Raw genomic sequence first — 27,851 nt, 5'->3', positions numbered from 1 at the left:
CAATTTGTTCATGTAAAAATGTGTAATGCAATCTCCCCAAAAAAAATTAAGTAGGATTAAACAGTAGGATTTCTTGATATTACTGTAAATTGAGAATTTAAAAAAAACTAAATGTAATTATTATTATTTAAGGGTGAAATATATAACCTAGACATGATCTTCCCAAACTATGTGAGATCAGAGCTTTCACACTTTCACTCTTTCAGCCATCTAGTTGAACTCAGTTGTATCTGGAATGCAACCATAACAGGTCACACATGTAGTGTATCGGTCAAGAGTCAAAATAATTTAGCTAAGATCTTCAAACACCGACACTGCTGTTCCACACTCAGCCTCTCAAGAGCAAACACAAGAGCCGACAGCTGTGTGTGTACACGTGCGTGCTTCAACACACCCTCTGGATCTCAGAGGCACACAAGCCTGCGCTAAATGTTAAGTTCATCATCCGTGACTCATCGTACAGTAGTACCGGCAGCATACGGACATGCAGATCCAAACAGGCCTGGAGAGATTATTTACGTGCCATGCCAAAGCTCTGCCTTTAATCAGGCTTCCTCTCAGGCTCATCTAACACCAGCCAGTTCTGCCTTTTACACAACTGTTTCCAGCCGATGGTCAAACTGACAAACACGGTTACATGGAGAGCCAGGGTAGCTCAGGATATTTTGGGAGCAATCAAGCAGGTTGGCAATAGAGCAAAGGACTGTGGGAAGTAGGGTTTTGTACCATTTAGATTTGAAATAAGAATGAATTCAATTACTGAAGCTGAACTAAGGATGTAAAATAAATAAAATTAAAAAATAAACGTTATAAGTCACTTTTGATAAAAGGGTCTACTACATATATAAATGTATATAAATAGCAGGTATGTATTTTAATAAAATAAAAAATAATGAATAAAAATGCCTTGCATGAGTCATTAGCTATTTCCATCCAAAGATTCAAATTAAACATGTGAAATCTGGAATATCACATAAAAAAATTGCGAATAAAGCACCCAACGAGTCAAAAAGAACAAAATCATCACTTCTTGGCAAACTGGCACCAAATACCACAAAGAAACCTAGGAGAAGTCACTGAATATAATAATTTTCATATATGATCAATTACTTGCGCCTATAGCGAGCAGACAAACTCAATAAATGCAGTCACTGTTTTCGGAGGCGGGTGCCAGCTGTTTGGGAACACAGTCATGCAAGACAACTATAATAAATACTTTGACGATAGACTTTGCTCAGGCATTTCAGAATGACCATAATAACATATATAGATGCTGTGAAAGAAATAAGTCCTCTCCTTGTCAAGTTATCCTGTCTCAAAGAGCAAAGTCACATGTCTTTTTCGATGCGCAAGGAGGAATTTATTCGGTAAATGTGTTTCATTGTAGTTTATGCACATTTTTTCTTATCGGATAAAAGGTTTATCTTACTCAAATGTGCGCATACGTTTTTTTTCATGCACATTTTAAGAATTTATGCACATCTTGGCATTTTCATCCAGCGTTTTCTAATGCGATATTCCAAAATGCGCATAAAAATAGGTGGATGGAAACATAGCTATAGACTTTGCAACTTAGAAGCTGGGTCTTTACACGAGAAGTTGTTTCATTGTAGCACTACTATCTACTAGTTGACTTGGTTAAGGACTCTATATATAACCATATAAAGCCTCTGGGGTATAGAGGGTAACATCTTTCCATTAAAATTAATCTGGCTATAAAAAATGTACAATCTTCAAGGCACGAACATGGGAGGGCTGACAGCACCATGTTCAGGAGCCATGATGAAGCCAGTCATGTCAGAAACAGTGGGGTGTCATACACTTTATGGCAGGAGGCAGCATATTGCATGGCTATAGAGGTACTAAATAATGTGCCATTTAACATGTGTGACTGTTGTAGACCGCTTTACTACACTGCTGAGGTGACAGCAGGGGCTTTGCTGCCTTGTATGTGTGGCTCATTACTGAAACGATGTTGTGATCAAAGGAAGCGGGGCGCACTGATTACAGGGAAGAGCAGTTTCAACACCCTGGGTGAATGACTGCCCCCCACCAACAACATCCAGCGCCTTTAAGGGAAACAACCCACTGCCCTCTCTCTCCTGCCACTCTCGTGTCAACACAGACAGCAGAGAGCAAGAGGCTGTGTGGAAGAGGTGGGTTTGTTATATAACTAGTCACTTAAGGGATACAGACACATCAGCTTTGTTTTGAGGATTTTTCTATTGAGAGTTTCTGTCATGAACCATGAGATCTTTAAAGTTCTTCCAGGACATCTCCTCCACTGCACTGCAGATGTATTTATCATCCTTGAGTGCATTTCATTTCATTCATTTTATTTCTATAGCACAAATTAATACAACTATTGTTGCCCAATGTGATACACAAAGATAAAGAAAAACATTTTCATAAATATACACAGACAGTAACATCACACCACACAAAAAAGACACAAAGAACATAAAACTCAGCACCCAGAGAGATTAAAAGCCTGAGTTAATAAATAAGGTTTTAACAATGATTTGAAACTAGAGATAGTCGGAGCTGATCTAATACTCACAGGTAACAAATTCCAGTTTCGGTGCAGCGACTGAAAAAGCGCGATCACTCTTAAATTTTAATCTAGATCTGGGAACTATTAAAAGTTGCGCATCAGAAGATCTCAGGGATCTAGCAGAAGTGTGACGTTTTAAGGCATCAAGATATGTTGGAGATAAGCCGTTTAAGGATTTAAAAACAAACACTAAAAGTTTGTATTTATTCAGAAACGAAACGACAATCTCAGAATTACGAGATAAGTCATTAATTCAGAAAAACAGCGCAAAACCTTTTTTTTTTCATTAAAAATTATCTCGTAATTCTGAGATAATTAACTCGTTAATTCAGAAAAACAGAGCAAAAACTTTTTTTTAATGAAAAATTATCTCGTAATTCTGAGATAATTAACTCGTTAATTCAGAAAAACAGAGTAGATTTTTTTTCCTCAAGTGAATGCAATACGCTTCCGTACGATTGCAATGTGTATGGAACGGATCCATTTACCGGATCAGTTTGATCTGGTGAATGAATCATTTCGGACTAGATTTTGAACCGGACTGCATGATTCTTTGATAAGATCGAAATCAAAAGAATGATTTGTTCACAAACTGGACATCAGCAAATGTTTGTCATGCTTTTCTGTGAATAAAGTCTTAAATTCTCACAAAATGCTATGAGATGCCTTGAGAAGACTTGGAATATGAAACAATGGATCTCAAACAGAAATGGACAAACTTCCGAACTAATTAAAATGATTTAAAACCGATAAAACAAGCATTAAAATGTATAAGTCTAAACAACCAAGATTCCAAAAAACAAAAAAAACAAAAAAAAACAAGAGTTTCACAATCTTGGAAAACCTGAACATGTGTGACCCTGGACCACAAAACCAGTCTTAAGTCGCTGGGCTATACAGGTCCTTTTCAAAAAATTAGCATATTGTGATAAAGTTCATTATTTTCTGTAATGTACTGATAAACATTAGACTTTCATATATTTTAGATTGGTCACACTTTATATTAGGTGGCCTTAACTACTATGTACTTACATCAAAAAATAAGTACAATGTACTAATTGTGGTCATATTGTATTGCAAAACACATTTGCTGCTATTGAGGTGGGATACGGGTAAGGTTAGGGACAGGTTTGGTGGTATGGGTAGGTTTAAGGGTGGGTTAAGGTGTCCCTTAGGTCAACAGTGTAATTATAAATATAATTACAGAAATTAATTACAGATGTAATTACATATAGGTATTTTTAAAAATATAAGTACAATGTAAAAACATGTATGTACACAATAAGTTCATTGTATCAAATGATTCATTTAAATGTAAGTACATAGTAGTTAAGGCCACCTAATATAAAGTGGGACCTTTAGATTCATTACACACAACTGAAGTAGTTCAAGCCTTTTATTGTTTTAATATTGATGATTTTGGCATACAGCTCATGAAAACCCAAAATTCCTATCTCAAAAAATTTGCATATTTCATCCGACCAATAAAAGAAAAGTGTTTTTAATACAAAAAAAGTCAACCTTCAAATAATTATGTTCAGTTATGGTCGGGAATCCTTTTGCAGAAATGACTGCTTCAATGCGGCGTGGCATGGAGGCAATCAGCCTGTGGCACTGCTGAGATGTTATGGAGGCCCAGGATGCTTCGATAGCGGCCTTAAGCTCATCCAGAGTGTTGGGTCTTGCGTCTCTCAACTTTCTCTTCACAATATCCCACAGATTCTCTATGGGGTTCAGGTCAGGAGAGTTGGCAGGCCAATTGAGCACAGTAATACCATGGTCAGTAAACCATTTACCAGTGGTTTTGGCACTGTGAGCAGGTGCCAGGTCGTGCTGAAAAATGAAATCTTCATCTCCATAAAGCTTTTCAGCAGATGGAAGCATGAAGTGCTCCAAAATCTCCTGATAGCTAGCTGCATTGACCCTGCCCTTGATAAAACACAGTGGACCAACACCAGCAGCTGACATGGCACCCCAGACCATCACTGACTGTGGGTACTTGACACTGGACTTCAGGCATTTTGGCACTTCCCTCTCCCCAGTCTTCCTCCAGACTCTGGCACCTTGATTTCCGAATGACATGCAAAATTAGCTTTCATCCGAAAAAAGTACTTTGGACTACTGAGCAACAGTCCAGTGCTGCTTCTCTGTTCAAAAGTGGCTTGACCTGGGGAATGCGGCACCTGTAGCCCATTTCCTGCACACGCCTGTACACGGTGGCTCTGGATGTTTCTACTCCAGACTCAGTCCACTGCTTCCGCAGGTCCCCCAAGGTCTGGAATCGGCCCTTCTCCACAATCTTCCTCAGGGTCCGGTCACCTCTTCTCGTTGTGCTGCATTTTCTGCCACACTTTTTCCTTCCCACAGACTTCCCACTGAGGTGCCTTGATACAGCACTCTGGGAACAGCCTATTCGTTCAGAAATGTCTTTCTGTGTCTTACCCTCTTGCTTGAGGGTGTCAATGATGGCCTTCTGGACAGCAGTCAGGTCGGCAGTCTTACCCATGATTGCGGTTTTGAGTAATGAACCAGGCTGGGAGTTTTTAAAAGCCTCAGGAATCTTTTGCAGGTGTTTAGAGTTAGTTAGTTGATTCAGATGATTAGGTTAATAGCTCGTTTAGAGAACCTTTTCATGATATGCTAATTTTTTGAGATAGGAATTTTGGGTTTTCATGAGCTGTATGCCAAAATCGTCAATATTAAAACAATAAAAGGCTTGAACTACTTCAGTTGTGTTGTAATGAATCTAAAATATATGAAAGTCTAATGTTTATCAGTACATTACAGAAAATAATGAACTTTATCACAATATGCTAATTTTTTGAAAAGGACCTGTATTTATAGCAATAGCCAAAAATACATTGTATGGGTCAAAAATATAGATTTTTATTTTATGCCAAAAATCATTAGGATATTAAGTAAAGATCATGTTCCATGAATATATTTTGTAAATTCCCTACTGTAAATATATCAAAACTTCATTTTTGATTAGTATTACGTATTGCTAAGAACTTCATTTGGACAACTTTGAAGGTGATTTTCTCAATATTTCGATTTTTTTGCACCCTCAGATTCCAGATTTTCAAATAGTTGTATCTCAGCCAAATATTGTCCTAACAAACCATACATCAATGGAAAGCTTATTTATTCAGCTTTCAGATGTTGTATAAATCTCAATTTCATAAAATTGACCTTTATGACTGGTTTTGTGGTCCAGGGTCACAAAGTGTGATTTGTAGACCTGGAAAAGTCATGTAAATTAATAAAATGATAAATCTCCATAAGTACTTTTAGACAGTAAATCAGTAAAAATTACTGGAAATGGCATGAGGGTTTTGAACAGTGTTGCGAAAAATGGGGGGGGGGGGGGGGGGGTCTAGATTTAGGAAAGTCATGTCAATTAATAAAATGCTAAAACTCTGACATTTGGCATTTTTATAACAAATACACATTTTTTCTAGTTAAGCCAAGCTTTGAAAAAAAAAAAAAAAACAATTATCCTTAATTATAGGGTCTTTGAACATTGTTGTGGAAAATGAGGGCCTTGAGAATCATAAAGGTTGAGTGGTCCTTCAGACCACTTTTATATTAATGGCACTTTTTTAACTTGTCTGAGCTTCAGTTGTAAAATACTGTTGTAGAATGAAACTCATGTTGGTTATGAACAAAACGGTGAGAAAATGACAGAACATTCATTTTTCCCTTTCACAATCTCTTTACCTATCTCAGAGCTGCTGGTCAAGCCCTTTGAATAACCCTTGTTTGAGACCAAACTTTTACCTCCTACATTCCAGCCTTGTAATTTGCTGTTGTGGTTGTCTCATATGACTCGTATGCATGGCAGCACATAATCTGTATGGGAGTTGTCCCCCTTCTGTTGCCTGCGCTGAAGGGACCGCCACGTCGTCTCGGTCATGGGGCCACAGACATCAAACAACAGGCAGGAGGCCATGATTAGAGCTCGGACTTTAGGAACTTCTCAGAACAGAACCACAGTCCAGAAACAGAGGTCCCGCATGGCCAGACCCCCATCGGAAATCTGACCAATGAATACAGGCACACAAACAACCCTGAACCACACAAAACTTCGCATGCCCCATATCTTGCTTAAACCAGACCTAATTGCACACAGGTACTCTTTAAAAGTCTCATAAGTCCTCTTTATACAGTAACGGCAACACAGAGATTGTGTTTGAAGAAGTATATATCCCCAAATGATCACAAAATGGTTAGTCCTATAATGCAGCACAGAAGTAGCCTAAAAGTAATTACACAGGAATGAGAATCACGAAAAACTAACACACATTGACAAAATGTTGCCATCTACGTTTATTCTGATATATCGAAGCTGACAGAAAACAAGATTGTCATGATGACAAAGTTTCAGGCGTCTGTGATGTAGTATTTCACTTATTTAAAGGGATAGTTCACCCAAAAATGGATATTCTGTTATCACATAATCTGAATCACTTCATGTTGTTCCAAACACATGACTGCAGAACATATTTTGAAAATAAAAAGATAGTTTTGTGTCCATAAAGTGAGGACCAATGGAACCAAAACAACATTTGACCACACTAACATTCATTATGGACAAAAAACATTTCTTCTTGTGTTCCACAGAAGAAAGTAAGTCATACAAATTTGGAACGACATGAGGGTGAGTAAACGATGACAGAATTTCCATTGTTGGGTGAACAATTGCTTTAAGAACAGCTTACATTTGCTGTAAAGTTGTTTTTAGAGTCCACCATCCAGAAATATAACAGGAACTGTATGAAAGTAATATAAAATGCAATGGAATAAAAATAGCTTTCAGAACAGAAAATTACTAAAAAAAAAAAAAAGAGAGGAATAACAGTAAAACAATAAAAGACAGAAAAAAAGAAAGTGGCAATCTAGTTCAACAAAGAGCTTTTTTCCCCATTACATAGATAAAAATAACTGCACATCTTATGACGTAAATGTGAAATGTCTTGATTAATGCCAGGTTGTTATTCTCCAGAATAGCAGGGCATTTTTCTCATGTGAATCTTATAGAATACTTCAAGTTTAGTACTTATGGCAAAATGTTGACCATGCTGCCCAGTCCTTTTTGTGGGTGTGTGTGTGTGCGTGTATAAAAAAGTACTATAAATGCACCTACAATGGATATAAACAAACAAAACAAAAGTAAAAATGTACTGACAGTTGAAAAGCTTGTCAAATGTCATTTTAGCTTGTTTTAGACCCTAGAACATTCCTTTAAAGCAGAGCTTTTTAACCACAATACTAACTTAACAACAATTATCATAAATTAATATAATTAAACAATGTTTTCTAAGATGGTCATGAAAACCAGTTGTTTCACAAAGTATAATCATTCATCTACACTAATGTTCAAAAGTTTGTGGTCAGTAAGATAAGCATCTTATGCTCACCAAAACTGCATTTATTTGCTGAAAAATACAGCAAAATGGTAATAATATAAAAATATTATTACAATTTAAAAGCACTTTTCTATTTTAATATGTTTTAAAAAGTAATTTATTCATGTGATTGCAGAAACATTACATCAATTTGGAACATTTTTGTGTTAAAACAGTAATACATTTTTTTCCAGAAAAGTTAAAACAAAAGCATCATTGCTGTCACTTCAGATTAGCTTAATGTTCCCTTTCTGAATAAAAATTCAGAATTAAAAAATTCAGACCCCAAACTTTTGATCAGTATAGTGTATCTTTTGCTTGATTATCAATTTTAATTTTTACTAGAGATTATGGCTTCCAGTTTAGAATCTGCAAAGAATTTTCCTAAAATGCACATTTTACATTGGCGACGATAGCCTTGTGGGCAGCGTGTTGCTGACATACAGTGCCATTGAGCTACGGGCGTCCTGAGTTCGAATCCCAACTCGAGGACTTTTCCCAATCCCGCCCCCCTCTACCTTTCCGGTCAACTCTGATCTGTCCTATCATAATAAAGGCAAAAAATGCCCAAAAAATAAATCTTTAAAAAAACACACATTTTACACCTAATACTATACACGCTTTTTTATTTTAAAAACAAATCAACATGGTTTGAGGAGTTAAGAATTTATTCCGAGACCTATTTTGTGACTCTTCTGACAGGTCATGTAATCGAAAACAGTTCTGACCTTTTTCAGAAGGCGCGTGGAGTCTTCACTAATCTGCATGAAGCGCATGATGACGTTGTTCAGATAAATGTCGCTCAGCGTCGCATGGTCTTTGCTCTCCCGTCGAACCTGGTTCAGCAATAGGTACCAGCAATTGACCGGAGACAGGAGATTCTGGTCTTTCCTGCATGTGAGAGAGAAACAGAGAAAGAGACACTGATCAAACTTAATGAAAGGCTCATGTCTGCGAGCTGTCAGCACCATCTGGGCACTTAACTCATGAACTGGACGAAACCACAGACAGATCCATCTTCCCAGCACCCATCAGGATGCTTTAAGAGCCATTCACGTGGATCACACACATTAACATTCCTCTCATCTCTTCCCTTGATGATACATGGCCTATTTAAGGATGCATGATCTCTGGATACTTTGTAGCGTTCATGCACAGCAACAGAACCAAGACTCAGACCTAAACTCAAGGTGAAACATCAGTGTTTCTGGGACATAGGAGACATTCAGAAAGTTTCTGGGTCAGAACTCTCTCCAGATCATAACGTACCTGCAATATGACAAACACTGCCTCTAGTATTTATTTTCTATTAAGACAATAATAAAAACAATTCATATGAGACAGTTTATTTTTTGATAATAACAGACTAACTGTACTTTAGCCATTTAAAAAATAAATATAATTGCGTTCAAAAATTTTTGGGGCCAGTAAAGATTTTTTTTAAAGAAATTAATTTTATTCAGTAAGGATGCCTTAAACTGATCAAAAGTGACCTAAATACATTAAGTTTGTAATGCAAAAGACTTCAATTCATCAAATAATCTTAAAAAAAAAAAAAAAAAAAAAAAAATAATTCAGCAGCACAACCATTTTCAAAACTGATAAGACATGATTCTTGAGCAACAAAGCATTATATTAGAATGATTTCTGAAGGGTCATGTGACACTAGAGTGGAGTAATGATGCTGAAATTCAGCTCTGCCATGATAGGAATAAATTACATTTTAAAATATAATAAAATACAAACCAGTTATTTTAAATTGTAATATTATTTTAAAATAAATCTTACAGCTTTACAGTATCTTTAATCAAATTAATGTATCCTTGGTGAGCATAAGAGACTTCTTTCATTAACCCCAAACTTTCAAACAGTAGCATATGAACACAAAATATTAATTTGAATTGAAATTTCTAAAAACTCATCTTCTGATAAGAACGTTATCAACATTACAACAAGTTGAATACCAAGTTGAATCACAATATTAAATGTATTTATTACTTTTAATCTGCAATCAAATTTTTTCATTTTCCTATTTACCATTCTCCCTCATCTAGTTGTAGTAAGTAATATGTCTCCTTCCAGATTCTTGTTCCTCAAAAAAAGTAATGACAAAATACCTGTGTGACCTGGAGAAAATCTTAGTCTTACAGTCTAGATTCTAGAACAAACTCCTAAATATGAGCAATAGTAACAGAAATGGCTGCTATATCAAGTCACACAAAAAAAAAAAAAACTGAGAAAAATTGCATTTGAGGAGGTGATACTGGCAGGTGATAGAGAATTGGATGCAAGTAAGGAAGTATTTTTTCAGCTGTTTCCCTCCTTAACCCTCCCTGCAAAACAGGCAATGCATTTCATCGCTGCAGGTGAAGGTCTGCGGCCTGATGACATCCAATGGAAGTAGAGAAAAAAAAAAAAGCATGCATCCGCACCAGCTGAGCTGATACATCTAGTTTTTAACCTTAGCACTGTTCTACAAAAACAGGAAACAAACGAAATCCTTAAGTCTCTAAGATGATAGACATTCCTTGGAGTAACCGGCTTGTTTAGAAGCCAGGGTTGAAGGATCATTCATCTATGTGAGACTGGATCAAATGGATAATCTAATTGAGTTAAAAGCCTAAAGATGCATGGTCGCAATATGAACACGCTGGGGATTCAGATTGCAGGGAGAATTATGGGAGCCTGTGCACTTTCTGTCAGTCTGCAATTACTGTAAATCCTTTCACAAGACTGTCTCAGCCTCTTGAGCACGCAGTCGGCTCTCCTTCGCGCATAAAGTGTGTACTGCATGTTAAGATTATGGTGGAGTCAAGCTGGGTTGTCAGGAAGCTGAAGGTACACGTGATTCGGATTCATGAAGTAGCAAAAAATAGCATTTGCTTCTTTAGTACAGAATTGCATGAATAAAGAGAACAATATTAAAGTCACAAGGCCAACACGTGGCTGGTGTTGAGCAATGTGGAGGATAAGAGAGAACTTCTACCTCACAAATGGGCATAATAGTGTGAAATCACATTTTACAATACTACAATATTATGAATACGAATATGAATACAGAGAGAAAAAGAAAGAGAGCTTGCTTTTATTAAATAAAAGTAATTTAAAATTATATACAATCGGAATATGACATCCTATATCTAGAGCTTACATAATATGCAAATAAATGCATAAATATATATAAAAAAGTTAAATATATAAAAAATAATTAGTGTGACAGCGCAGGTAAAAGCAAGGTTATTATTGTAAAATAATACTAAATATATACAAAATATGCTTACTTTAAATTAATGTTAGCTGAAATAAAATTAAATAGAATTTTTAACTTTATTTCAGCTAGTTGCAAAGGTTCTCCTTTTCATTTAGTTCAACAAATACTAAAATAAATTATATAATTACTATATGTGTGTGTGTATATTTATAAATAAATATAGCATAATTATAACATAAGATAATTATTATTCATTATTTTTTACATTTATATAAAATTAATTAAAATATATGTATAAAAATGAAATCAATAATGTACATAGATAACAATACATTTAAAAATACTAATAATTTATAAAATATATACTAATATGCATGACATGCACATTTAGTTTGATGTAAATCAATTACTAAAAAAATCAATCAACTACTACATTAAATTCAAAACAGAAAATGTAAAAATGAATCTAATCCAAAATATATTAACAAAAACAACAATAGTATATCTTTGATGGGTTATAGTCGAGGAAGTGCTAAGGGAAATGCATGGTATCTCTGAGGTCAGAGCAGGAAGTCCACTAAAGGCCAGATTGTCACAGGCAGCAACTATTTACAATATAGCTCCATCACAGAGATTCACTCGAATCATAGAGTCTATTATCTCACTGCCATGGTGGATAAAACAGGAGGGATGGTGAAAGGAGAGGAAGTTGTCACACTGGGTAATCGTAAGGCACGATGAGTTGATTTGGAAAGCATGTGACTAATCAGAACTGAGATCAGAGAGTCAGCTGCACCAGTAAAGGCTGCAGTAAATCAGTGGTACTGCTCAGACAAGATTAAATAACAACTGGCCTCCAAGCGACCACCTCTCTCTCCAAAGAACCAACAGTGATCAGCTCTCCACTATGTACTGATGCACAGCTTTGACGAAATAAGTCTTAAAAACTTAATAGTAGCAAGACCACTGCTACTAACTGCTATAGGAAAGCCATTACAAAACTCCTAAACTTTGAAAGACAGCATCTTTTATTCATGTTCCACTGCCCAGGTGCAAGCAAGTCTATATACAGCAACTACACTGGTGGCAATTACCCAAATTAATTACACTTAGTTTTCTAAACAAAATGAATGTGGCCTCTAATCTGCTGATATCAAAATAACCCAACAGATCATCAGCAGTGGTATAAACACGAGCGATGCAGCGATGCAGTAACTACATCAACACTGTAGCCAGAGGAGCTTCATTCAGTGCTGGTGTAAACATCCCACAGATCGCAAACATTATATTGACAGCTCATCGATTCTGAAGTGCCAGAGCAAACTAGAGCGCTTCACTGGAGGGTTTGGCATCCTACAACAAGGTCATCATATGAATGCGCATAAAAGGTACAATCACAGACAACTAAAACCAACCTTACTGGGGTAGAGCATAAATCTTAATGCCCAAGTGCATTTCATTTCATTTTAGGCATACAACCAAAAGGACAAAGGTTCAAACCTAGCCTAAAAAAAGCACTTGAATTCAGTTTCCTACAGGAGATTTATAATATAATATATAAAAAGGCACTTAACTCAGTGTCCTAGAGGAGATGTGTCCTTGTGGAAGGTCTATTTGGCTAAAATGCATCTGCTAAATGATAGATAATCATAAGGAAATCTGGTGTCCAAGGAGTGGCAGCTGGATGATGCATATAATAAAATAATTCCCATCCAGAAGCCTCCCTGGGCAAACATTATGTGATGATGCCTGTTAGCTCAACAAACACATGCACTAAACTAGGCACCATTCGATGCGTCACCACGACAAAAGTGTCATCTGGGAGAAGTTTAAGTGAAGTGACATTCAGCCAAGTATGGTGACCCATACTCGGAATTCGTGCTCTGCATTTAACCCATCCAACGTGCACACACACAGCAGTGAACACACACACACACCGTGAACACACACCCGGAGCAGTGGGCAGCCATTTATGCTGCGGCGCCCGGGGAGCAGTTGGGGGTTCGGTGCCTTGCTCAAGGGCACCTCAGTCGTGGTATTGAGGGTGGAGAGAGCGCTGGACATTCACTCCCCCCACCTACAATTCCTGCCAGCCGGAGACTCGAACCCGCAACCTTCGGATTACAAGTCCGACTCTTTAACCATTAGGCCACGACTTCCCCTTAAGCACACGGCTCACAAAACACTGCCTTGTAGGGATACACATATGTGAATAGAACCTACTGGATAACTGGTAAATATTAAACAACATCTATAACTAATATATTGGCTACTAAAGTTGTAGCATTGTGACAATTGACAAGAAAAGTCTAATAATATAGCACAATGTACTATGCTATTATGAAGGAATTCTGAGTAAGCCTATTTTGAATTACACGTTGCATTGTTAGGTTTAAGGCTTGAAGGAAATGTCTGTATAATTAACAGATAATGTTCTGTTCTGTTTTCCTATACATTTTTTTCTTGCAGTCTGTAAATTTTACAATATTTACTTAAAATTCAAAAAATGTATTCTAAAAATTCTAAAAATATTTATTAAAACATACACTACTGTTGAAAAGTTTGGGTAGGCAAGTTTTTTCTTTATTGCTTTTAAAAGTCTCTTAATTTCACCTATGCATTTATTTAATAAAAAATACAGTGAAAACTACTGTTAAACATTATTACAATGTAAATAACCATTAGGGTTGGGCCGATAGACAATGCCATCGTCCATCGCCGATGGCTGATAGACATCGCAATGTTTCACTTTCGAGATTTGCGATCACGTGTAAGTTACTCTGTTTATACTATGTACTTACCACACATTTTACAAGATTAGATGTTTGTCAGTGGTACTGAGGATCTGCAAATCATTCGCCATCATCCTCAGTCACTCGGTTTATGTGCTAAGATAAATTTTATGTACTGTAATGTAACAGTCAACCGTTAGCAATCGTTGTGTGTTGTCTGTGTCTTTTTGAATATTGATTAACGCTTCGGGCACACCCCCTAACCCCCCAGATTCCTAACCAGATTCATTGTCCTAGCACTTTATTTGTAGCAAAATTAGATCACATGGCTAGTTCTATTCAATTGCATTCCTCTACCCATAATCCAGTACAGAAGTCACAAATCAAATTCTCATTACCAAAAAAAAAAAAAAGAGAGACTAAAATGGAAACTTCTGGTTAGAAACTAGCTAAATCCAAACATATACCAGCTGTGTATTTGTAATGTGACCACATCTCTCGTCTCCAACTTTCAGGCCCGATCTATCACACTTAGGTGTGAGAGTCACCTGAGATACTCCTAGTGCCAATGAGAAGATTGACAACAATCCCACAGGTAGAGTAAACTGTGTTTCTTGACAAACAGTCGCTTAATCCTTCCTCTCACTGGTTTTGCAGAATTCTGCTGACCACATGTATCCGGTCAACTTCAACAAAGGGGTAAAGCACACCCTCTGCTTTGGCTCAGCTGACCTCATCTCGACGCCATCGGTCAGACATTGGGCCAGACCTCTGGACTACGGAACTAAATGAGATACAATCGCAGACCACGGTCTGGACCTCTTTACTAAAGCCCTGTGGTTACAGAAGAGTCCAAGTTTAGCTAAGAGACCTGGTAAAATGACTTTCAAAATGCTTTTGAAATGAGCCGTTCTGTCGAACAACTCTGGGATGCGGATATCCCAATTAATTACAGACAAAACTGCGAACTCATTCTGATGCTAATTCATCCAGCATACAACTGAGCTAAGCTGGCTTCAGAACTGGCCGCCCAACTAACATCAGCATTTTATAGTTTTTTAATCTCCCAAAGACAAAAACAAATAACTAGCATCACATCACATTGTAATCTGGACCTGTCTTTACTTCTGCATCTGTGAAATGGCAAGTTTAATTCCTTGTGCTTCAGAATATGTTAGTGAATTGTGTCAAGTATCTTTATTCTGCTCTCAAACCGACAGGCCACATAAACCACAAGCGCCACGACCGAGATTCTCCATTGCCTCCGATTGTGCTCACAGCTGCTAGACTCATTCAGGGCTCTTAAACCAGCATTTGGTCTATTTACAGAAGTGAAAAGCAAACACACTCAATATTTTGAGTTGTACCAGCGGTTTCTGTACTAACATTATATAGATGTAGACTGTCTTTTCCAGCCAGTGAGTGACTCTACTGGTATAATGAGACCATGATCATGGTTCATGCCTGTCACAGTGCATTACACTGAGAATAAATCAGCAGGACAACATAAGTGACAAGGAATGGTAATGATTAAGAAATAAAGACTCATTATAAGGTAATTGAGAGAAGTAGCCTATATATTTTACAAAATAAGCTAATATGAAATCTACACACAAATGTACACACAAGTACAAAACAATTCTACAAAATAAAAATAAATAAAGGTCTAAAAATATATAAATGGATTATTTATTCATATTTTTATTTATATAGTGTATTATATACTGTTGTTCTATTTTTGTTTTACTGTTATCTACCTCTAGTGAGGTAAAACATATCTTTAGTGTAAATATAGTGTAAACATATATAGTAAGAGTAAATATATATCTGTACTGTAAATATATATATTAGTGCTGTCAAACGATTAATCGTGATTAATCACATCCAAAATAAAAAATTATATATATATACATATACATATACATATACAGTGCCCTCTATGAGTATTGGAACAGTAAAGACAAAATTGCTCTGTTGGCTGTGGAGTCAAGACATTTGCAAATATGATTAAAAGATGAATATGAGACAAAACTACTGAATGTCACATTTTATTATTAGCGGTTTCAACACGTTTTACCAAATAAAAAGAACAGCACTTTTAGAGTTCATCCCACTCATTGATGTGAGCATAAGTATTTGGACAGTTGAACATAAGGCAGATATAAAAGATTAAAAGCTATTATTTAGTTGCAGATCCCTTGCACACAATCACAGCAGTGAGTCTGTGACCCACAGACATCACCAGACTCTTGGTCTCATCCTTTGAAATGCTTTTCCCAGCCTTTAATGCAGCCAATTCCAATTATTGCTTGTTTTGGGGAGTTTCTGCCTTTACGCTCCTCTCCAGCTACTGAAATTCATGTTCAATCAGATTTAAATCTGGAGATTGACTTGGGCAATCTAAGACTTTCCATTTCTTTGCCCTTATAAATTCCTTGACTGAACTGGCAGGGTGTTTTGGGTCATTGTCCTGATGCAATATGAAGCACTTCCCAATGAATCTGGTGGCATTTTCTTGAATATTGGTAGGCAAGATGGTTTTGTACCCTTCCAAATTCATTCTGCTACTGTCATCATACATTAAGTCATCAGTAAAGTTGAGAGAGCCTGTTCCAGAGACAGCCATGCATGCCCATGCCATGACACCACCTCCACCATGCTTTACAGATGAGGCTGTATGCTTGGGATCATTTGCAGTTTCCTTTTTTTCTCCACATTTTTGCTTTCCCATCACTTAGATAAAGGTTCATCTTTGTCTCATCGGTCCATAAACAAAGTTCCATAACTCTTCAGACTCACCTTTGTGCTTTTTTGCAAACTCTAATCTTGCCTTTCTATTTTTGGTGCTGGTCAGAGGTTTGCATCTTGCTGTGTAGCATCTGTAATTCTGTGTCAAAGTCTCCTGAGGACAGTAGATTGTCAGAGCATCACCCCAGCTTTCTAGAAGTTTTTGGTGATTTTACAGACACGTCTTTTAGGGTTCATTTTCACAGCTTTTATGATTTGTTTGTCATCAACTACTGTTGTTTTCTCAGCCGATCAGGTAGTTGTTGGTTGCTGGTGTCGCTGGTGGTTTCCAAACTCTTGATTTCTCCATGCCCTTTGTTTTTGCTATAGCTCTAATTGACTTCCTCTTTTCTTTTAGCATCCAAATTGCTGGCTTTTCTCTCAAAGTCAGCTCCCTCATCTTCATCCTGGTTTGTGCATCATCATTGAATGCAAGATTCAGAATACAGAAGTAATGGATATAACTGATACAAATATATATAACTGATATAAAATTCCCTGCTTTTAATATCTGAAGAATGAATGCAACAGGACACAGCTGATCACTTAGAAAGACCTGTGAGGCAACTGTTCCAATACTTATGCTCACATCAGATACAGGGATGAAACTCTAAAAGTGCTGAACTTCTTAGCTGGTAAAACATCTATGTGTTGAATCACCCAATAATAAAATGTGATATTCTGTAGTTTTGTCTCATATTCATCTTTTAATCATATTTGTGAATGTCTTGACTCCACAGCCAACAGAGCAAATGTGTCTTTACTGTTCCAATACTTTTGGAGGGCACTGTATGTACTGTTTATTTATTATGTATATACAAATACACACACATTCAGTATAAATTTTGAAAATATTTACATGTATATGCATTTCTATATTTAATTTATATTATATTTTTTTATATATAAATATATTTAATATATAAACATAACATCTTTTTCTTAAATATATATATGCATGTGTTTGTATTTACATAAACATAATATACATAGTACACATTCATATTATGTAAACAAACTTTTATTTTGGATGTGCTTAATCACGATTAATTGTTTGACAGCACTAATTTTTTTATTATTTGTTATGCTATTTTGCACACTGTCTATTTTGTATATTTGTATATTATTATTTTTTATTATCAGTGTCTTGTCTCGTCACTGTCATTCTGTCGCACTGTGGAGCTTCTGTCACGAAAAAAAAATCCTTGTATGTGCAAACATGCCTGGCAATAAAGCTAATTCTGATTCTAATATATTAAATTATTACTTAAAAATCTTAACTCATACTATTTAAAAAAAATCTGTTATTTGACATTTTGAAAAAAAAAATTCTACATACATAAATATACATACACATACGCACATATATTAACATGCTTTCATATTCTGAATAAAAGACAGCATCATTTGAAAAATCATTCATGTTTCATAAATATCACTTTAGGAGAAGTCTAAATGTTCAAGATCTAAATTCAAACCACAAAAGAGTTGCCAGTATTAAACACTCATTACACACACTCACTTATATTGCTGATGGTCCTTGGTACTCCTGGTCTTGGCCATGAAGCGTTCGGCGAGCTTCTCCAGGTTGCGTGAGTACTCCATCTCAATTTCAGACTTCTTGCGGAAGAAGTCCTGGAGGTCCTGAAGGAGCTGGACCCTCATGTCCGTCTGCTGCTCCAGACATTTCTGCTGTTCCACCAGTTGGGCTCGAATCTCTGAACAAAAACAACCAAACATGGTTTGTTGTAAGAGTCTCTCAACAGAAATCATGAACGGAGTGAAGAAAAATCATCAGTTTAATTGCACGCTTCAACGGTGCGCAGGAAACCTCTTGCTAGCAGCTCAATGAAAGCAGTCTGAAATTTAAAAAATGGCCAGCAATATATCTTCTATAAATAAAGCATTCAGATTTGCCCTGGGCTAGTTTCATTGTGCAGTACCAGCAATACTACAGTAATCCAGGCTCCTCAGGTGGAGCAGGTAATACCCTTATGCTGCGTTTCATTACAGCCGGAATGAGGAACGGTCCCAGAAACTAACCTAATGACTCTTTAAAGCCAATGTGTGTACAGCTAGTACAGCCACGTAGGCACTCCACTTCATTTAACAAGCATTTTTTGCCCACATTACCTCCGGTTTCCTCATGTGATTGCCCCCTTGTCATTGGAAATGGAGCTCATTAAATTTGCAGTGCACTGTGGAGGCTCTGCAGCTCCATACCATAATATACATTCAGACTTCCTCTCTTAGCCCTCAAGTGACCCAACATGTTTAATGTATTTCTCATAATATGGGTTCTCTGAACCACAGTGACCACTTTGATGGGATACACAATACCTAAATGCTATAAAAGCACAAATATTTCAATAATATTATAGTAATAATATCCCGGACGAGCCCCCAGATAATATCAGTAGCCTGTCTTTATTAAAGAAATGAAATAGCAAGAAAAAGCCCTCAAATGTAAACATGAACTGTTAGTAACAAATCAATTGTTTGACAAAGGTGAAGGGAAATTAGGGAGAAAAGGTAAGAAATAAGAACACTAGATAAAATGTAAAAATATATTTGATAGAACTAGTTATGCAAGGCAGAGAAGAGCTTTTTTCAGACAAATATTTAAAGTTAAATAAATAATTTAAAACTACAGATTATACATAATAATGGAAACACCAAAGTTATTCCTGTAATGTCCAACAATAACGGTCTTGAACTTTGTTGAAACTAAATTTGATGCTAAATTGGTGTTTTCATGTTTGTAGTGTAGCATAACTTCGGTTTTAAAATCTCTCAGATATTGTGCCAAAAAAACAAATAAATTTTACAAATTGGCAAATTAAGTCATTAAGTAATTAATTTAATAAAACCAATAACAACGATGAAATGAATGAAATCATTAATGTAATTAAATTTTAAAAATGTAAAATGTAGATTAACCAAAAATGTAGAGAACCAATGCTAGATGTTTTAATGACAGGCTATGAATACGTCCATAATAAATAAACAAAGAAATTAAATTAATGAATTAATTTAATTAAATAAAAAAAATAAAAAAGTATAATTTTTTAAATTACAGGCTATAAATACATCCAGAAAAATACATTTTGTAGTATAAGAAGTCTGGTTTAAGATAAATAGGATTCATAATGTTATCTCGCAACAAAAACACATTTTTTCTTAAATATTTTTCCATAATGACTGCTGAAGCATCAGCATTTTTATATTCCGACATGTCATATTTTGCACTAATGACCTACTGATTAAGTATCCATTACATAATCTACAACACACCCTTACCTCAAAGACATTCAAAGAGATTCCAAGAGCAATATAAAACTTTATGCGCTCCGCTTTCCTTCGTCGCCAGTATCGAGTAACCCTCTGTGATTACAAAGAGCGTTCCTGGCCTTGTGAGGTCATGTGTATGGTAAACATCTGCATGAAGTCAGTGTGCTGAAGCATGTGTGAGACCGTGTGTCTGATCAAAGCCCCTGTGATCCACTTCAAACAGAGAGATAGATGTGAGCACCTGTGAGCCGTCTGATACTGCACAAACAAGACCTGAAGATGGAATTCAAGCTAATCAGCCCTCTGCCGTCTGTCTCTACAGTTAGCTTCAACAATTTCAGCGCTCGCAGGTGGGTTACCAAGATAGCTAATGGCTGGGATGAGTGCATATCAGAGATTGCATGCTATTCTTTAAAGTGCAGGAAAATATGTGAGCAAACAACAGGCTGTGGGTCAATTTAGAGATAACAAGGACCATTTTTGAACCTTTTATGACTACTTCTCTAACAAAGACTCTGACAAACAGACTTTAGTCAGAGTATAGATCACACTGAATTTGATACTGGGAGATGGAAGTACAGTTTCAGCTATTTATCATCAATTTCAACTAGTCTCTTTTTTTTTTTTTTTAATAAAAAAATAAAATCATAGAAATCAATTTACAACTTCTAAGCTTATCAACTTCAAGTTTGTTAACATAATAAATATAATTTTTTTTAAATGAAAAACCAGCATGTACAGTGGCATGCGAAAGTTTGGAACCCCTTGCAGAATTTGTGAAAATGTGAATTATTTTTACAAAATAAGAGAGATCATACAAAATGTTATTTTTTATTTAGGACTGTCCTGAGTAGGATATTTTACATGATGTTTACACATAGTCCACAAGACAAAAAATAGCTGCAATTATTAAAATAACCCCATTCAAAAGTTCTTAATACTGTGTGTGGTTACCTGGATGATCCACGACTGATTTTTTTGTTTTGTGATGGTTGTTCACGAGTCCCTTGTTTGTTCTGAATAGTTAAACTGAGCACTATTCTTCAGAAAAATCCTCCATGTCCTGCAGATTCTTCAGTTTTCTAGCATCTTTTGCATATTTGAACCATTTCAAGCAGTGACTATGATTTTGAGATGCATCTTTTCACACTAGGACGCAAACACAACTATTAAAAAAAAAGATTCAAACATTCACTGATGCTCCAGAAGGAAACACAATGCATTAAGAGCCAGGGGGGTGAAAACTTTTGAACAGTATGAAGATGTCCAAATTTTTCTTATTTTGTTGAAATATCTTTTTTTCCATTTAGTACTGCCCTTCGGAAGCAACAAAAGATACTTGCATGTTTCCCCGGAAGACAAATTAAGTACAATTTATCTTGATCTTCAAATTCAAAAAGTTTTCATCCCCCGGCTCTTAATGCATAGTGTTTCCTTCTGGAGCATCAGTGAATGTTTGAATTTTTTTTTGTCTTGTGGACTATATGTAAACATCTTTTATGTAAAATATCTTACTCAGCACAGTACTAAATAAAAAAATAACATGCATTTTGTATGATCTCTCTTATTTTGTTAAAATTATTCACATTTTCACAGATTCTGCAAGGGATTCCTAAACTTTCGCATGTCACAGTAAATATATTATTTTTCACATAAATTAAAATATTTTTTGCATTACGGTAATGATAATTGGGGGCAACTAAATGAGCAACATGACCATATCTACGCCACCATGACAGCTTCAATATTCTCATTTGCCAATCCTAGCAGCATGCTGCACTTTTCCCTCATACACTCTGTGCCAAAAGCTATGTGGGACATACTGTACCAGAATCCTGTATGCAGACGTTCTTTTTCATCAGCACTACCTGAAATAGCAGCATTTGTCAGGAGACCTGTGTTAATGCACTGGGTTATCCAGAACTGCCATCTGCTTAACAACTTGGGACTGGGAATACTTTCCAGACTGTCACATTTGCTCAATTACCTAAGTGAGATGCCAAACATTGTATTTGGGTAGTTGATAGGACTTGTCAAGCAATGACAGCAGAGTCGTGCAGCGTGACATGCTGCTGGATAATGTATCTAATACTTCTGTAAACCAGCCTCTCATCAGTACTGAGGCACAGGCCTCCAAAAACATGTTCCAGTGTTTTGATACTTTTTTAGATACAGTTAAAAATATATTTCATATAAATTGGCTTTGCAGTACAGAGTCAAGCTGCTTTGTTTAAAAATTATTAAAACACTTGGAGATTTCGTTCTACAATTAAATTTAGGTAAATATCTTTTTGTTTTATGAAGTGTCCTGTTACTATTTTGATAAGAAAATTCATTAATGTGCACTGTAACTAAAGGCCTTCAACTCATGTAAGAACATGCTCTCCATAAATAATCATGCTAGCAAGTCATCAGAATCACAATTATGGGAACAAAAATCCCCTTTCATACTCATAATAGATAGTGACTGTTTCAGAAGACAGGTAGACAGGTGGGCAGTGGCTGGGGGAATATCCTGTTTTCATACGGTTCAGCACAGCTGGGAGACGTCAGTCAGTCGGCTTTGTGCCAGGGCTCACGAATAATGTGTGCAATGTGAATGCCCATGGCTAGATTGATTTTTACCAACTCCAGTCCATCAAGGAAAGTCTACTTACTTTTGACAACTCAAAGAGAAGTGAGCCTGCATTCTACCGCTAACAAGCCGTCTTGTTACAGAAACTAAAAGCCATCCTGTGACCCGCATTTTTCACAGTACATATCAAAACTAGGCCTAAATAGAATAAATGCAGACTTGGAACGATTTCATAACAGAAGTTAGATAAAAGATTAAAAGTGAGCAAAATTCTTGCTATGCCACTTGAATTAGGTTTTACTTCCCAAGCAAGTCACTGTGTTCTTTTTAATTAGTTATATTTAATTAGTCAGGTATGTGAACTGAAGTAACTGGAGTGCATGTTCGTGACCATTGTGCATCAGTATATGCAGTATATATCAATATGGCTCAGGCAAAATGTCATACAACACTCCTGTGGTAAGACATAACTATACTGCTCCGGGAGAAATTTTGATATTTTCACATCTCCTGTAATTTACTTCCTATAGTTTTTTTTGTTTTTTTTGCTAGGGCCCTATAAAATCAGTTTTATTTTTCCTCAAATTCCTATTTAGTTATTTATTATATTTATCTAGACTGTTTTAATGGTCAAATAAAATTTTATTAATCAAAAAGCATGTCTAATTAATTGACATCATGAAATGTACACAATTTAACAGCAATTTATTAAAAGTTTAACAAAAAATTAATTTTTAAGGCCCTAAGATATAGTTTTTTTCTCTCAAATTTATTTTTATTTTTACAATATTCTGTTTTCCATACATTTTTTGGATTCCATTTTAATGGTTTCATTAAATTTTAATAATCAAAAGCAAATCTAAATAATCTCTAATTCTCAAAAAAAAAAAAAAAAATCAGAAATACTGTGTAGTGTATTTATTTTTCTGGTAAATATTCCCTAAATATAATTTTTTTAGTATTAGTAGTACCATCATTACATTAAGTAATATTTGTTTTGGTTACAGATTCAAGTTAAAATGAACTTTTATTTTGACGGGTTGTTGTGAAGACTTAAGTTTCTCTGTTTATATCATAGGACAATAGGTCAAAAACTCACTATTTATGCGGCAGAGGCTGAAAACACAGAGCATCACACACGCTTCAGTATGTGTAGAAAACGAAAGCGCACAACATGCAGGATTCATATTTAAACAGTATTTTGCTGCTTAATATTCACAAACACTAGTATCGCATTTTGATGTAAGTGTACTAAACTACTTTTGATTTAGTCATCCAAAATTCCGTAATGTTAATAAGAATAACTTCAGACTGAAATCACACATTTATAATTTCAGAAAATATCTACATAATATTTATTATAGATATATAGATTTATACATTCTTTCTTTTCTGGCATACATATAACTTTCTTCTGACACATGTAAATTAATATTTAGCATTATTTATGCTAGAACTAGTCAAAATGTAAAATCTGAACTACTAATCTAACCAGCCACCCTTGGATGTGGGTCTTCTCTATAAAGCCATTTCACATGGTGGCAACATGAACATGGAGTGCACATGTTGTTTTATCTGACTGTAAGTCTTCTTAAGACCCAGCAGGAAGTCTGAACCTCAGAGGACTGAGTCCAGCTATTAGCTCATTACCATTTCCTGAGACACTCTGGAGGCCTGCATTCACAAACACACAGATAAACAGGAAAGACTGGCCCCTAGGCAGTCTTCTGAGTCTGGCCCGACTGTGGTCTACTGACCTAGTGAGAAGCAATTCCTTTCTGTTCTGGTCTTCAACAGGACCAAATTACACCTTACTGCATGAACTCCTCTGACCTTAAACTCCTCCTCTTAACCGCTGCTCTCCTCAAATTTTAAACACGTATCAATAGCACACCCGTGGAAAGTAACTCAATGTTTGGAGATTCCTTTTTTAGACTGACGCCAAGCACAGCTGCCAGTAAAATGGCTTAGAAAGTATCAAAATTCTCAACAACGTGGTCAGCCAAGACCGATAAGAGTAAATATCAGTAAGTTATTTTTTCAAGATAAATAAATGAGTTTATTAGGGAGTCTAATCTAGTCTTGGCACAATGTTTTAACACAAGGGGCCAAGTATAGCGAAAAGAAATATACCGTAATAAGAAATAATCCAATATTCAAAATAATTAACCAGATCAGTTATTCCCTTTAGACATTTTAGGAACGCTAAACTATTGTATTGACACTGAATTTTTAAATAATTCTGCACAAAAATATATTTAGTAGTATAACTGTTAAAAAAAAGTAGTAGTAATATTATTGATTATTTGTATAAATTGCTGAAGTAAACAATGGCGATATAGTGGGGGAGGAAATGGTTCAAGTGAGATTTATGTAGAAACTGGTGCACTCACTTGCTCTTAAAATTTTTGGTCATACAGATAAGAGTAATCCATTACAAAACACGCTTTTGTAAAATAATGAAAGCAAACATAATGCATTCTGCGGTGCGCTGTGGCAAGCTTCATGTGTGCGCTTGAGCACTTATTAGGCTTTGTAGGCAATTAAAGGCTCATTATAAAAAATAAAGAGAGAAGTTAACAATTTGAGCCAGTTACCCACTGGCTGCTGAAATGGTTTCTATAGATCCTCCCAAGACAGGCCCACTTCAGGCAGATATGTGTAGAACATCGATCACTGAACATAATTACGGAGGCCCATGAGAGTCATCATTCAAATCCAACCCAAATAAAGACACGGAGCAGAAGCAATGTGAGATTTATAATTATATTATGAAGGGGAAGGTTGTTTATTCAGCTGCTGTCTGATATCTGTTTGAGCTGGATGCATGAAAGACATTTCGGCAAAACGTTTTCTGAACAAATATCTGCCAAATTCAAAACAGTGTAATATTAGTATTATATTTATAGTATTCTATTTTTATTTAATATTTTGAATTAGATGTTTGTTTCATTTTTGGTGTAATTTTTTTTTTTTTAATATTACCATTTAGTTTCAATTTTTTTTTAACTCCGTTTAATTTCTTCTCTAATAAGTAATACGTTTACGTGTAGTGCTTCAACTTCTAAACTTTCGATTATTTGCCAAGGTGGCATTTCTAATTTTTGTTTACTTTAGGTTTTTCATCTAATATTTATATTTTAATTTTGCTTTATTTCCATTAACAATATTGTGTTACCTATTTCACCTGTAGTTAACAACAATAACCCTTACTACAAAATATAGCCAAATTATCCAAATAAAGCACTGCTTTTTGTATCCACAATAAGGCTAGCAACTTTGCTGAGGGTCAAAAAAGGTTCAAATATTAACAAAGAAAGAGGGAAAGAGCAATAAAGAGAAAGGGGGAGAAAGGAGGACACAAAAACTATTCCATCAGGTGCATGAACATACAGCTATAGTGAGCGAAGACTGGCCCTGCTTTTAGTGATTTATATCCAGGCCATCCCAGCTGCTCCGACTGCCCTCGGGGGAGGGGAGAGCATCACAAGAAACTCAATACACACATTCAGACTACAGTTTCATACTGCAAAAGGACTACTTTCTCACACATTTTTTTTTTTCAGAAGAAAGTATAATTATGTTGCAAGATGACACTGTATGCTCCTTGGGCTCACTTTGTTCTTTTGTTTGGAAAATGCCAGAGTCTGAAAACGAGGAGCGAGGATAACATTTCATCTCCTCTCCCTTTGCAAAAACTACAGTAACTGTTTGAGGGAGCTGCCAGGACATGCCACATTTAGAGTAAGGCTCTTGGAAACGTGTGGAATGCTGACAGATCTTCTCTTGTAATTAGATGGGGCTTTTCCTGACATCTAAGAGGTCAATAAACAGTACAAACAGATCGTTCATACCTTCTCACAACCACAGATCAAACGAATTGTTCCCCTCAAAAATGACAAATGAATCTTCTGAACTTCAATGATTATTGTAAAAATGCAGCAGCGACTCCAAATGCCCTTCAGTGTTTGAAGTTACAACTCTATTCAAGAAACTGCATTCAGTGCTTGGGGGGCCCACTAAAGCTGCATGACGGGGCCTCACGGACCACACGTGAGGCGGTTCAATCCCACACACAAACACCTGGATGGCACTAGTTCATTCTAAACACATCTGCACAGTCTGATGTTCTACAACTGTAAGGATCTGTAGGACACACCTGCAGAACTCCATCCCTCATCAGCTGACATGCAGTTTATCACACTGAACGCCATTGACAAAGACCATAAACAGTGCCGGACACTTAAACTAAAGGCCCTTTCGCATGATTCTTGCAGAGAAATATCAGACTTGTACAGTCCATTGAATAGTGGTTGAGTGTTGTAATGCAACTTTTGACTATTTGGTGCAAACTTTTCAAATCATAGCAATGATTGCCAGACAAATCACTACAACATATCATTAAGCGTGGGTCGGCCGCAAAAATAAATCCTGTGGGTGAATTAATTTCTTTCAATTTTTGAAGTTTCAAATGAAAACTATTCGAGTACGTTTTACATGAAAATACTATTTCAGGTTTTATACTTGTGTTATTGGTAACACTTTAATATAGGGACCAATTATCACTTTTAACTAGTTGCTTATTATCATGTCTATTATTAACATATTGACTGTTTACTACTTATAAAGCACATATTCTGCATGACCATAGTCTACATCCCTAATCCTACCCAATACCTAAACTTAACTACATTACTAACTATTAATAAACAGCAAGAGTTAATTGAGGCAAAAGTCGTAGTCAGTGGTTTGTTAATAGCGAGAATTGGACCTTAAAATAAAGTGTGACTGTTATTTGCCATTCCATAGTAATTATTTGTGAAATTTTCTAGCAATTTCAAAATTAAAATTGTTTCTACACCAATTTTTTTTTTTCCAGTATCAGTTACATTGACTCAGTGCTTGAAGTGGGCCGGCACTTCTATATTTTAGCCTTTAGAGTACCTGCACTTTTTTGTGTGTACCGGCACTTCTGACATGTTGCCGGTACTCAGAGTAAAATCATCAGGGTCTGGGTGATCAGGCTATATGATCCCATATACAATTAGAAATGATATAGAAACTATGTAAATCACACTACCCAGGCGGGATCACCTCTCATCTCGACCAATCACATGAATGAACGCAAACAGAGTCGGTCTATTTCATTGTGTGGTGCTTGAGAGCATGTCAGGGGAGGCGCGCAGAGTAGTAGAATAATAATTATTGATTACTAATTTGAATCAGTACTTTATAACGAAAATCATATCTTAAAATGAAAAGAAGCAGGCTTTAGCAATCACATCATTTTAAA

General features: G+C 35.9%; 1 protein-coding gene across 3 annotated transcripts in view; it reads right to left on the bottom strand.

Moving 5' to 3' along the window:
• Positions 1-27,851, bottom strand: part of LOC306842716 (SLIT-ROBO Rho GTPase-activating protein 1-like) — a 97,185-nt gene that overhangs the window by 52,034 nt on the left and 17,300 nt on the right. For all 3 annotated transcript variants that reach the window (XM_079373736.1, XM_079373737.1, XM_079373738.1), the window contains exons 2-3: positions 18,215-18,410; positions 8,691-8,853 (exon numbers count right to left, since the gene is read on the bottom strand). In XM_079373736.1, coding sequence (XP_079229862.1) covers positions 8,691-8,853; positions 18,215-18,410 — 359 coding nt within the window. The remainder of the gene's footprint in view (positions 1-8,690; positions 8,854-18,214; positions 18,411-27,851) is intronic.

Source organism: Barbus barbus (genome assembly GCF_936440315.1).
Source record: "Barbus barbus genome assembly, chromosome: 23".
In the NCBI taxonomy this organism is placed as follows: Eukaryota; Metazoa; Chordata; class Actinopteri; order Cypriniformes; family Cyprinidae; genus Barbus; species Barbus barbus.
Note: the sequence above shows the minus strand (reverse complement) of the source record. Positions and strands in the feature narration are given on the sequence as shown.